This window comes from Amblyomma mixtum, chromosome 5, assembly GCF_055824585.1.
Source record: "Amblyomma mixtum isolate Tamu chromosome 5, ASM5582458v1, whole genome shotgun sequence".
Taxonomy (NCBI): Eukaryota; Metazoa; Arthropoda; class Arachnida; order Ixodida; family Ixodidae; genus Amblyomma; species Amblyomma mixtum.
In genome coordinates, this window is record NC_143016.1 from 69,985,958 (window position 1) to 70,000,117 (window position 14,160).

Here is a 14,160-nt window from a genome sequence, read left to right on the forward strand (position 1 = left end):
TTTTCCATTACCATTTCCAATAGGGTTGCGAACTGTCAGGAACGCACCTGCCATATGGGAAACACCCTTCCTGGAAGGGCCCAGATTCAGGGAGCCTAGCAAAAGGGTGTGGTCCCAGCCACACCCTTCTTTGAGAGGTGCAGGTTCAGCACCCCTAGCAATAGGGTGTGGTCCCAGCACCCTACTTGGAAGGGTGCAGATGCAACACCCCAGTCAAAGGGGTGTCAATATACTCATCCCTAGGGTGCTCCCCATGCGACAAGCCATTTACACCCTTAGGGGTGTAAAATTTTTTACTGTGTATTCTGCATGCCTGTGCAGCCACAGAAGTTATCTAGTAGTTATCAGGTATCTACTAGCTATTTGCCATGTGGATAAGCTCGCAATGATCATCGGCATTACCATAGGCGTAATCGCCAATCAGTTTTACAGGGAAAACCATTATTGGGAAGCGCACCCTGAGCCGTCGTGTAACTGAAACCCGTTATAGTTTTCAGCGCCGAAACTAGTCAAGAGGGTGAGACGAAGAAGGGAAATAAGAACAAAGGCAGAAAATGGAGGGATGCCGTCGTGGAGCGAGAAATGAAAAAGAGAAAAAAATTGGCTGCGGTTTGACCAATGGCCATACCCAGTAGAATTGCGGAAGCAACGGCGCGGCTTTCGCAGCGGCGGCGACCTCTGGGTCACCCGCGTAGCGGAGGAGCCGGCGGTGGCCCCAGCCAAAGCCACCTAGACCCCAGCGCCGCAGCTGTGCGCGATGTGACGTCACTCCTTCTGGAGAATGCACTGCTGGCGCAGCGGCGACGGCATCTCTGAGTCACCCGCGCAGCGGAGCAGTCGGCGGCGGCTCCGCGCTGCTCTGACGTCACTCTCTCCTCGCGCATGAGCAGGTGGGGCTTTCCGGGGTTTCGCGAAATCGCTCACACCTAGCGTAGTGTTGCTTCCGCAACAAAATATTGTAACGGCCGCGAAGGCGTTAAAGCAATAGGTGCGTACAGGAAAGAAAATCCCGGCTCTCTCGCGCTGCGATCTGAAGCGACTCGTAGCTGGCGCAGGTCCACTGTCTGTACCCCGTCCATCGTGAAGGCTTGTACTCGTAATAACTTGGTGGAGGTGCGGGGTCTGAACTAACCAACGACGGTCCTTCAGATCGTACTTTGCCAGAGTCAACGTCGTCTTCCGTGCGTGAAATATCGCTGGACGGAGACACTGCTCCCAGGTCTGGATCGAGCAGCTTCTGGCCGCATTACCGTGACCGTGAACGAGGGCGTGAACGAGTGGCTCATCCACTGCTGACGGGTCAGTCGATATAAAAAGTGGGACGCGAACGCCAAGGTCACCAAAGTGGTGTTCCCGCTCACAGATACTGCTCTCACACGGAACCATGAAGATGTATTCACGTTCTGGGTGCCCTTTATTGAGGAACTGACCAAGTTCGTCGGTGACTGAGCTGCGAACAAGGAGCGAGCTGGACAGACACTGGCTAACAGCGCATAGCTTTCTGGAGGAACATGCACCTGGTATGTCGAAGCGATGCCCAAGCTTTGCAAGGTTCTCTGTCCTGGCATGTCCGACGAGGACGAATTGGGCCATCTGCTCAAAGGTTTCGTCGAGGACGTCTACGCCTTTCTGATCGGCAAAGAGAGCATGTGTCTATCTCAGATGTCATCGATCACCGCTGTACACCTCATAATTTTAAGACGCGGCGAATAACGCCCAAGTTTGGTCGCCTCGCTTCCATTGACACCGCTGCTTCCAGTGATCTTGCCGCCACTATTCGCCAGATTTTCCGCGAAGAATAAGTTCGCTTCCAGCATCTCACTTGTCGCCTTACTGAGCTCTCCTCTGCGTACCCGCTGGATGAGCCACAGCCCCTGCCTATCAACGCAACGGACTATGCGGGGTACCGATCGCCTCAGCGAACCCGAACGCACCAAGTCCCACGTTCGCTCCACGAAGAACGTCTGCGCCACAGCGAGCAGCCGTCGGCCATTTTCGAAGCTGGTGCACGACGAGATGCCTTTCCTCTGATTCCTGACAAAGATGACGACTTCAGGGCGCGGACAGCCCATCATATTGAAATATGATGGGCTGCAAATTTCTGGAGATGCAGTATCAGACGCATTTAATGAAGTTTTTACTCAAGCACCGCAACAGGACATAGAACACAGCCTCACTAACTACGCTCAGTTTCTTCCAGTAAACAGGAATGGAGCATCGCTTTTCCTTGCTCCCACTACCTCTCTTGAAGTTTTTTCATGTATCAGAGCTACAAGCAATAGCAAGTCACTAGATTCCGATGGTATCCAGATTCGCCCTGTAAAGTTTGTGCTCGATATTATAAGCCCTATTCTTGCCCATGTTTATAACATAATATCATCAACAGGTACCTTTCCTAAGAGGACGCAAATCACCCGCGTTGTTCCCGTCTTCAAGCGCGGTGATAAAACTGCACTGAATAATTATCGGCCTATATCAATAGTTCCAGTATTTTCTAAGGGCATTGAGAAGATAATGCATGAGCGATTACTCTCATTCTTCAACCGCCACCATTTGATTGCAGACTTTCAACATGGTTTTAGAAAGCATCGCTCTACGGAAACAGCCCTTTTGAGCCAAAAAGAAATAATTTTAGACGCGTTCAGGTGTAAGCATATGGCATTAGGCATATATATAGACTTCTCTAAGGCTTTTGATTTAATTAATCATTCCATCCTTCTTAATAAATTAGAAATGTATGGTGTGCGTGGAATTGCCCACTCGCTTTTGTCATCTTATCTGTCCCACAGGTCACAGTTTGTAGATGCCAATAACGCAATATCTTCACGGAAGGCAGTTACCACTGGTGTGCCGCAAGGAAGCATTTTGGGCCCACTTTTATTCTTAATTTACATAAATGACATTGCAAGCTGCACAGATAATGCTACATTCGTTTCGTATGCCGATGACACAACCATTTTTATTACAGGCAACGTGGAAACAGATTTAGAAATAAAGGCTAATAAGACGCTGTCTGACTTAGAACGCTGGTCCGCGATAAACTGTTTAAAAATCAACCCGAAGAAAACAAAAGTAATCTTGTACACGCCTAGGGGTAAGATGTTGACAACTAATATGAATTTGTGTCTGGGCAGTGAGCAGTTAGAGATAGTGGACTCCGTTAACATCCTTGGGGTGCATTTTTCAAAGCACCTTACCTGGAATGAGCATGTTGATCACCTACAATCAAAATTGTCATCTGCCATTGGTGTCATTGCTCGTCTGCGTCGCATTCTCCCGACCAAGGTAAAATTAATGTTGTACAATGCACTGGTGGTATCTGTCATGCAGTATTGTATCATGGTGTGGGGCACAACTGGCGTGACAAACTTGCAGAAACTACATTTGCTACAAAAAAGAGCTGTACGTTACATAGCTGATGTCCATTATACATACTCCACAAAACCACTTTTTCCAAAATATGAAATTCTTCCTGTGTTTTGTCTTTATAATTACAGGTTGATGTTGTGCTATAAAGGTTTTGTAAAGTTTGGCATTGAGTACATAATTAATCTGGCAAAACTCCAAAAAAACACAAATATTCGTCAGACCCGACATAAAGAAATGTGGTTTGTACACACCCCGAGAACCTCATATGATGAACAATCTCTGTCTTATACATTACCTTCGCTGTTAAACTTACTAGACCGACAAAATTTTGATCCCTCCAGAAACCGAAACTGTCGCATTAAACGTTTTTGTCAACTTATTCATTTGCAAGACTAAACCATGCCTTCCTATTCGCTAATTTTGTTCACCACTGTTGCTTATGCGTGTTGATTTATCTGTATTACCTTTTGTTGCTTCTCCGATTGATTGCCGTCTTGTTTCATTCTGTATTACCCGTTGCTTTGTGATATTTTTTCATTTTTTTTGTGTGTAAGACTGGCCGTCATCCTGCTGTCATGCCAACTAACAAGGGGTCGGGACCTCGTCAAGCTGTTCGAGCTTTTAGTCCCGTACTCCTCCTTTTTTAAGGAAATAAAATGATTGATTGATTGATTGATTGATTGATTGATTGATTGATTGATTGATTGATTGATTGATTGATTGATTGATTGATTGATTGATTGATTGATTGATTGGTTGACTTTCGTCCGCTCGCCAGTGGTTGGCTACAGGTGTGGGCACCCTGACCACGTCTCGCGGTTTTGCCATCGCCGCAGACCATCCCACTACGGAGCCACGATCTTCACTGAGCGGCCACACTACCAGACTGTTTCCATCCGGCGGTATCCCCACTCGGCTCCGGGAGCGAACTCCTTCTCCGACATCGGATCGCAGCATGACTCCTTCTCCAGCCCACCACAGGCGACGAAGTATAGCCCTTTCTTTCTCCTGCACGCCCGGCCACCGTGCTACACCCTGGACACCATCTTGCCTTTTTCCGCCGTTGACGACCTCTGCATTGCAGAGACCCTCTTCACTGCCGAGGAAGCGCGGCGAATCGCCAGCCTGCGGACAATAGCTTCGCAAGAACGCTCCAAGACACGCTACGATGAGCGCCGTCCGCACGTCGCCTACGCTCCGGGCGATGTGGACTGGCCTTGACGACCGCTCAGGCGGCGCGACCTTGACCGAAAACTGTTGGCGCAAGTACGACGGGCCTTACATAGTTTTTATTAGTCTCAGTGACGTGGCCTACGAGATTGCGCGTCTCACCCCAACTGGTCGCCGCTACACAAAAACTGAACTTTCTCACGTGGCACGGTTTAAGCCCCGACACTCTTGTGAGACTCCATAACTAGCCCCGTGGGCTTCGGCAACGTAAGGGTAATGGCCGCGAAGACGTTGAAGCGATATATGAGCGTACGAAAGAGAAAGACGGTCCCGGCTCTCTCGCTCTGGGCAGCGACTTGCAGCTGGCACAGGACCTCTGTCTGTACCCCGTCCATTGTGAAGGCTTGTACTCGCAACAATATTATTGTCTAAACAACAGAACGGATTTGTTAAACCACGACGCCTCTTGCCGAATGTTTGAACTAAGCCGTAGCTTAGTTTAGCCAGTAATTATAACCGCGCAGGATAACCGCAAATGTGCAGACGTGAGTCAAACACGGGGAGAGAGAGATTGAAAGCACTTTAATCAGCAATTCTGTGTGAGCCGTCGAGGAGAAAGCAGACCGTGCCAAGAGTAGTGCAACATTCTGCCACGCGGTCTCTGACCTACGCTTGCTGTTATCACGCCTTCCGAACACCAAGCTTCAGTCCGCTTGCCACAGCAAGAAACGCATGACTAGCAGCGAGTGCAAGGCACAAACAGAAAACGAATGACGTAACTGATAAACCAGAGAGTTCTAGCAGGGTTGATGTAAGATGCCATACGTGGCACAAGTATGCTGCGAGTCTACCAGACGAGTGAATTAGTAGGTAAAGGAAAGGGTGTGAAAGCACGACATTGGAAAGGTAGTAATTCCTTTTGGACATGATATAGCAATACGAGCTCAACAATGGCAGCACATGCAACAGGATAGGCGGAACGGATCTTCGAAACACGCCGAAACGTCCTTTTTTTTTTTGTATTCCGATAATATAAAACACCTTTCTGTCAAATGTAAATTGGCCCTTCGTCCTTGCGCTCTCAAGTGAATATGCCTGTCTTCTTGCGCACTTTCTTTAATGAAAGGAGTGTGCTAGAGGAACGCTTACTCATTTTTTTTATTCCTTTCTGTCTAGAGTGATAGAGTGAGCACAGAAAGCAGAATCAGACAAACGAAGATGACGCAACAATAAACCGTAGATGAAATGCGGCACTGTAGGCGGCTTTGTGTTCTGGCGGGCCGGAAGTTTACTGCTCCCATTTATAATAAAAGCAAGAGAATAACATGTTCGCCAAAACTGGACATATCCTTGCCAAAGTGCAATCAAACAAACCTTTGTTCTTTCTTCGCTCCACTTTCCCTCTTATTCTTTTTATTTTTTATGCAAGTACCCGCAAAGGAACAAGTAACCGCGGGCGCTCATTATGCCTTCTCCCCCCTTTAATGCGCCCGACGGTGAATGACATCAGCTGGTGTCTGGCGAGGCTTGCTACGATGTGCAGACGCCAGACACGAGTGTCGATCAGATCGATCTGCGGCTGTAGCTGTTAGCCCGGAGCCACTAATGATGCCTAGTTTGCAAAGGGAAGGCTGGCACACGTTCTACACGCGTGTTACGCAAGGCACAACCCCGTGGCACGACTGTCTGTTGTTAATGCGCGCACTGCATTCTAACTTAGATGGTTCCCGTTGTTTTTTTACAGCAGAACAAGGACGCTTGTGGTATAGTTCGCGTAGACTCATCAAACTTCGCTCACGCGAACGTCCATCAAAGTGTCTCCTTCGATCGTAAAGGGCTCAAAGTGTGTACACATGGGAACGACATAGGCAAGTATATATATACCATACGGTCTTCCAGGTCGCCACGAGCTGACATCGTTCGAATAATTACATGCACGCATGCACCTGCAGAAGCGGGAAACGAAATTAGCTTCGTACGCGTCGTAAAAGGGTCACTGAACCCTGCGAATCCAGAGCATACTGCGTGAGGGACAGAATTTCCGTAATATTGTCTGTACGGGCTTTATTAGTTTCTTTCCAGGAAATATGTGTTGTCTCGTTTAGGAATGATTTTTTTTTTCCAGGTAGAGATCGAATTCGCGGCAAACGAAGGTAATCAATTTTTCTATTTTTCTTATTGTACGGCAGATTTAATATTAAGCCATCCCAAATGTGTACGATCTATACAATGACCTATTTTTCCAAGTATAAGGTTTTATGACAGGAAGCGATGTACTTCAAGGTATATATAGTACTGGGCAAATACTAGTCGTCGCTTAGATACAGGTCACCCGACGTTCTTCGGTTGTATTGCGAGGGAACTAGGTTCTTAGAGTGCATATGCGAGACCTTTATTTAGAGTCGAAGATGTTTGCGAAGATAACAAAGAGTATATAACCAAAGAAGACTGCATCACTTGCAACGACTCTAATGCACTACTCCATTCTAGGAATACCAGGTGCTGCACCTAAGATGCTCCGCAATTTTTAAAAATAGGCTTATTGAGGTAGAAGGACGCTTTTCTCGGCATAACATTGTCGTAGCGCATCAGAATACACCTAAGAAGTGCTGAATAGTATATATTAATCAATAAACTTTTTAACTATTACAGTTAGTCACCTTATTTAATGGCCCCGCCGCGGTGGCACAGTGGTTACGGCGCTCGGCTGCTGACCCGAAAGACGCGGGTTCGATCCCTGCCGCGACGGCTGAATTTCGATGGAGGCGAAATTCTAGAAACCCGTGTGCTGTGCGATGTCAGTGCACGTTAAAGAACCCCAGGTGGTCGAAATTTCCGGAGCTCTTCACTACGGCGTCCCTCATAGTATGAGTTGCTTTAGGACGTTAAACCCCAATAAACCAAACCAAACCAAACCAAACTGCATGCTGCACACGATAACAAGGCCAGTCAACGCTAGTTTTTCTTGGGTGTACATCAGCGTTCTGGGTTGCAATAATTATAGTCGTGCAGAGGTTTTGAACTAGAACTGATGACAGAGTTGCCAGCACATATTTTCACATGCTCTGGAAAGGCTCAAAAATGAATAAAGGGAGAAGTTCACACAAAACTGACTGCTCGTAACACAGCTGCCTGATGCTACTTGCAATAGATGCGCCAAAAGTGTTTCAGTGCCTGTGGACATGGAAACGTCGACATGAACATTCCGATTACGTGCAATGATCAGCAACTGACAACTGCTCATCTGTGGCGGGGACCCATGGCGTTGCAGTATGGCGTTTTACTGAACTACTGGGCTCAGCAAGCACGACTGTCAGAGCGATTTTCTAAGCCGAGGTTTTCAGCTTTGCCTTTCATACATTTATTCTATCCCTGTCTTCACTGGCGCCTCTCCAAAAGAAATACTTGGTTTCGCTTTCAAGGACTAGTTCCTGTTCAGTCGAGCTCATTCAAACGAAGAGAGAAAGAGGGTTTTTTTTTTTAATGAAAAGCAGAGAATTTAGCCGGTGTTTAAAAAATCGCCGACTCGCGACTTTGCTTGGGGACGGGTATTGGGGAGAGAAAGACCGAAGTAAAGAGGTGCAGAAAATTATGTAAAAACTAAAAAAAGGAGAAAAATAAAAAAAAAGTGGTAGGGTCCAAATTTAGTTAAACCGAGTAGACGTGCGAAAGCATGTGTTTAGCCTGGTTGACGTAAGGGTTTGCTTAGCTGGGTCGTCGGCACGTCTGGCGACGATGTCAGTTCGATAGTATATAGTATTAGTTGATGAAGACGACGAGGTGCAATGCACAGCGCCTAAGTGTGTTGTAGTTTAAAACGAGGCGAGATCGGCGACGGCGACACCATAGTGCTTTCGTGCACAGGCCAGCAAAGCTGATTTGTTTGCGCCGCTGCGGGTTCGAACCCCAGTCACGGCAATATTAATTTACTTATTCAAGGTCAGTATTCAAAGATGAAACAGCTTTTGCAGCTTTGGTCGTGGAGTACAGCTTTCGCTCTCAAAATGCGGCCACTTAATTTGGGCTGAGGTGCGTCCATGAGTAACGCTAGAAGATAATAAATGATGAAATACAGTGCCCTACAGACAGGCTTACGAAGTTCTCCGCAAAGCATAACGATGAGATACAAGGAGGTTTTAGAGTTTGTCGAACCAAACCAAGCAAATCCTGAGGTTGCGGTCTCGTTATCATGTAAAGAGCGTTTTTTTTTTTTATTTGCGATCGACTAAGGGCGAGCAACCTTTCTATCGCAGAAAGGTTTCTGCTGAAGAGTGAAAAGTGATTTCTGCTGAAGAGCGTATGTTTGACATACATTAAAAAGAATAAAGGCAATGCCAATTCAGTCATGTATAAACACAGTGAGCAATGTATTTAATGCCGTACAGGATCAGAAACATAAGCGAAGCTTCTGGCCTGCAGGGAAATGTCCATCAGTGTACTTCCTGCTCTCGCAAAAAAAAAAAGGAAATAAAGTATTCACGTATAAGCGTAGTCATACAGCTACAAAGAAAAGCTACTCAGTCGAACCCGGATACATCGAACTCCAAGGGGATCGCGAAATGGTTCGATATATAGATAAGTCGATATATGGACAAATGACAGCATTAAGCTTATATGTAACCTGAAAGCGTGCCGCTCGCTAGGCGTTGCTAGGCCTAACTTGCTTCGCCTCGAATCCGCAGCGGACGGTACTTTGGAATTAGCCCCTGCCTATCATAAGATGTATGATCGTATTAGCACTACACTATAAAAAGAATAACCGCTTATTAAAATTGAGGTACAGTTGACTTCCGCAACGCCTTCGGCAAGGAAGCTAGCGAATAACGCCACGCAATGAGGTTGGCTTTACAGCATTACACAGACTTGGCAGGGAAATTGGGTACAGGAGGCCGAAGGCCTCAAGAACACCCCACGTTCATCTCTCCACGCGGCTTCACAGCTAGCGTTGCCAATAGATGCCCGAGGCCGCGCAGTTGACCCGTCTCTGCGCGCGCGAGAACTGATCGAAGAGCGATTTTAGGAAAAGACCCACTTACAGAGGCATTACGAACCGTTCGATATATCAAATGACCAGCTAAATTGGAGTGCGATATATTGGGCGACTTTCCTTTACTTTTACACACTACTTTGAAGGTGTGTTGGGTATATTGAATAATTTGAAAAATCGACATATCCGGGCTCGACTCTACATCTTTCCTGGATATAATAATAATAATAATAATAATAATAATAATAATAATAATAAAAATAATAATAATAATTTATTTCGCAATCTTGGCAGTTGGCCCAGCCATGCATGGGTAGCAAAAGGCAGTAATGCCCATACCATGAAGGTTTGCTGACCCTGACCTGGAGCCGAAGATGTGCAAGATGACGAGATGTGGGGAGCGAGAGGCAGATGAAAGGCTTCTATATGACACTTAGCTGCCGACCACAAGGCTATGGGTGGAAATCGCGGCCGCGGCGGCCACATGCAGCTTACCCAAGTGCAGCTTTAAAGCTGGGACATTAAAGCCCTCAAACCTTACCCTTACCGAAATACCGTTGCCGCTTCAAGCTAATCAATTCGGCGTCGCCCTACCATCTGCTAGCGGTCCCATGGTTTGCTTAGCTGGTAGAGCGGCTACCCCAGACAAGCGGTGGTCTCGGGTTCGTTAAGCAGCGAAGCTTCGGAGAAAGATGTGTAGGTTTTCTTTGTGGTCGTATGGCTGCGTCCCGGTGGATGTTAATGAGTAACTACTCCCCAACTTCACCGTGGGAGAGAGATTTCAAGATGCAGCAGCATATATATGGCTCAACATTTAATATACACAAGCCACCAAGGTCAGATAATGACCTTATGAGAGCTTCCCTGATAAAAATTACACTTCGAAGCTATGCGGAGGAAGCTGTTTGAAAAATATGATGTCAAATTTAAAGGGGCCCAGCAACGCTTTTTTCATATGCTTTAAATGATTTCTTCATGACACGCAGATACCGAATCAAAAAGAATTACTGGAATCGGTGCACTAGAACGGGAGTTATTAAGGAATGAATTTTCAAAATACAAGCAAACAAAAAATTGCCCTAGACTCAAATTTTCCCGGTCTTCTCTTTGCCGTTTCACTCATCCAATGACGACACGCGGCGAGACCAATCGAAACAGCGTGCACTAGCACGTCACCACAACGTCCCGGAAAATAGCTTCTCATGGTTTCTGCTGACGCTGACGGCGTCGTTTCCATGGGTACAAGCACGTGGGCGCTAGACTGAGACGGAGCGAAGGAGCCGAAAGCTCCACTCTAGTACAGGCATGCTGTCGTTGCTCGAATCTAGAAAGCATCCTTTCAGGTAGCATGGCTGTTTTTGTATTTTCTTGTGCGAACGTGAAGTAAGCCGAGCCTGCTGGCCGGCCAGCCTGGACGCCGGCAGACGGGATCCCGTCTGCCGGCGTCATAAATTTTTCTGGGTCACTAGCCAATACCGAGTTGCTGGTAAAAGGGACAACTGTGGCACGAGCGAATTTGTTGCGAGAACCGCCTCGCAGCTGCCTCTGACCCGACGGGGTCCGTCTCGACTGGCGCCCGCTAGCTCCGCTGCTGAGGGCGTTGCGGAAATTGACCACGCTATTATTTTATTGCGAGATAATGCTGTTGACAGAAAAGCGGTGTGAAGAGTAGGCTTTTTATTATAGCGCAGGCGCCTTCCGAAGCGCCGGCCGCTGCGGCTTCGACGCTAAACGAGCTATAGGCCTAGCGACGACTACGGCAGCCAGGCAGCAGCAGAGCTCGTCGCCCAGAGCGCCCGCGAGCGGTGCCGTTGCCGTAAGCTCGCAACATAAGCAGGCATGCTTTGTCGCTGCTCGAGTATAGCTGGCAGTCTTTCTGATAACAAGGCGATCTTGTCTTTCCTTGCGATATTTGTATACCAAGCCAAGCCGCGCTCAGGCACTGCTGCACGGCGGCGAAGTGCGACACCGGTTGTGGGCGGAGCTTGGGCAGAGCGGCGCAGCAGGAGGCCACGAAGTTCTTTGATGCAAAGTAATAGCCAGCGCCTCTGCTGGGGCTTTTTTTTCTAACAAGCTTTGAAATGCTTTTGCGTAAGAAAAGATGCTAGCTTTTTCAATTTAATATAAAAGGACACAACAAAACATGATATTTTTGCTCACGAACACAATTAGCTTGTTATTAGTTGTTCATCCAATCATAATCGCCCGCCAGCTGAGCCACCATAGCTGAAGTCATATCCGCTGCAAAAATTAAAAAGACCACCGCTGTGTGCCGACGCCGTCAGTGCCATGATTTTGATTCTCGAGCAACTTAAAATATTAAATACAGAAATATGCGTGATATGACCGGTGGTAATAGCGTCGCCATAACTCAACAATTACAACAAGGAAGCAAAACAATGCACTCAGATTATGGTGCAGGGCCCCTTTAAAATACCAGATCTGCCGAAAACGTAAGATCTGCCGTAGCCATTACGTTTTTAAATGTACTACCGGGAACAAAAATCCTGAGGACAATAGCTTTCTTCTAGGCTGGGGTTTTCAGACCGCACTTGCAGACGTGAAAGTTGGATATGAGTTATCAAATGCGTGAAAATGAAATCAGATGATTGTTGGTTCTCCAGCGGCGAGTCCTGGACATTTTTGTCCCCATCAGTAAGTCATCTTGGCCATGCGCGCTGCCAAGATGATTGCTGCCATCTCGTCGCCCGATGCAGTAAGAATCCAAGGGATGAAAAGGAAGCACACCGCTGGAAAAGGCAGAAGGGTAACTGCAGACAGGCCTAATGTATATTAGTACAAATTTGAGTACACAGAGTACGGGGTCACAGCTTAACCAACATAATTGCTCCCTAATGAATGACTGCTCCTTTATTAAGCCGCACAGCAATCTCAAATTATCCTAAAGAAGTAAGTTCTATTACACGCTTAATTAGGAAAAGAAGAAACAAAAACACAAATACATATGTCTGAGAATCCTGTACTTTACGACTGCGTTGGCGCTTCAAAAACACTGAATGCAGGCAAGGGTGAGTGGTAAGTTAAACTAAGGTAAAAAAAAAAGAGTACAAGAGCATGCACAGACAAATAAAGCTTACCGTCACTTTTCCACGCTAATAGTAATAAGACGCAAGGACGACAGCCGCGCAGAACAGTGTGTCCTTTGCAACAAACAGGAAAACAACAACACGACTTACATATATTCCATAGCGAAAATCAATGCGTATCGGCAGTTAGAGAAGATACCTACGCCATTGAAGAACTCTGAAATACAGACGTCAGTATCGGAGTCCCAAAGGCAACGGCAAGCCATCCTGCAGATTTGAACGCAAAAGTGATGAATTTTTACGCGGGGTATGTGACAGTAATTGCGCGTTTTTTTGAAAAGATATATATGATAAGCATTGTTGGTCTCGGGCTCTTTTTTAAACTTCAACAAGCTATCAGTCAAAGAAGAAAAAATGAAAATCGCATTTGATTGTGTAATGCGAACCAGCCTGATTGTGGGAATTCCTTACAATCGACAAATCAAACGAGGACGATGAGGCTCCTATTACTTTCTGACCAGTTTAGCTCTGTGATGTCTCCATAAACCCCTTTTTCACTATATGGCCCTCTGTTAACACCACCAAGACGTTACAGTGAACGCTCGCGTATAATATTACCCACTCACCTTGCACCTTCACCACGTTGTTCACTGATAACCACCTGTACCACATACTTGTAACGTTCGAAGCTCAGGTCTGCAATGTGATAAAGCGCATGACGCACAACAAACAGCGTTTATTTATTAAACGTACCTTGAAGCTTCTCACATATCATTTGCGCCGTTTCTTTAGTCCATGTTGCTACCCGACCCTGGTCGTAAACTTTGTCGTCGAACTGGTTCATCAAAACGTCTTTCACGCATTCCCTGGCTGCTTGGGCTGAAAACCTGCATAAAACAGCGCCTGTTCTCACTCCCCAGATCTGGGCTGGACAGAGATGTGGCAATGCTATGGTAGCACACACAGAGCCAGAATCATTAGAAGACTTCTTATTTCACTTACTTTTTGTCAGGCGCCAAGCGCAACTCGTAGGTATTAGCAGCCATTTTAGTTTGGTCACCGTTGTCATAGCAACATTATACACGTGACGTAGACGTATGACACCTGACCGCTTGTAGAGGTATGAGAGATTTCGGCATGTGTGCTCGTGGTCCGAGAACTCCCCCCCCCCCCCCCCCCAAAAAAAAAAAAAAAACTTTTCTTCTCTCTTGTGCTCTATAAACTCAGTCACCAAACTTTCAAGCACTAGAACGCCAATAAACTGCTTCCTTAAATGCAGGATAAAATCAATAAAACCACGACCGGCTTTTGCCGTAGACATGGTCGTGGGTAAAACAGCGGAACAGCAACTTTATTTAGGATGAAACCGAGAGATGAACAAACGCATAGGTGTTGAACGTGTCGCCTTGCCTAAATATAACACACGGCAAAACGCACGGAGGAAGGAAAACTGCAAACGTCACGAGAATATTCGATGGAGAACCTGAGCACCCGAAGGAAGGGGGAACTAATGGGAGTAGCTGGCCCCCTGGCGGCACTAACGTAGATCTAGTTTAAGGTTGCGCGCACACCCCATGGTGCGCTCTA

General features: G+C 46.8%; 1 protein-coding gene across 1 annotated transcript; it reads right to left on the reverse strand.

Annotated features, from left to right (window-relative positions):
* Positions 1-8,961: 8,961 nt before the first annotated feature.
* LOC149342575 (dynein light chain Tctex-type protein 2B-like) lies at positions 8,962-13,667 on the reverse strand. Its single transcript, XM_089544929.1, has 6 exons — positions 13,576-13,667; positions 13,327-13,460; positions 13,200-13,269; positions 12,777-12,840; positions 12,625-12,687; positions 8,962-12,276 (listed from the first exon to the last, which is right to left on the reverse strand). The coding sequence occupies exons 1-5, from the start codon at positions 13,617-13,619 to the stop codon at positions 12,640-12,642; spliced, it is 360 nt and encodes a 119-aa protein (XP_089401055.1). The 5' UTR covers positions 13,620-13,667; the 3' UTR covers positions 8,962-12,276; positions 12,625-12,639.
* Positions 13,668-14,160: the final 493 nt, after the last annotated feature.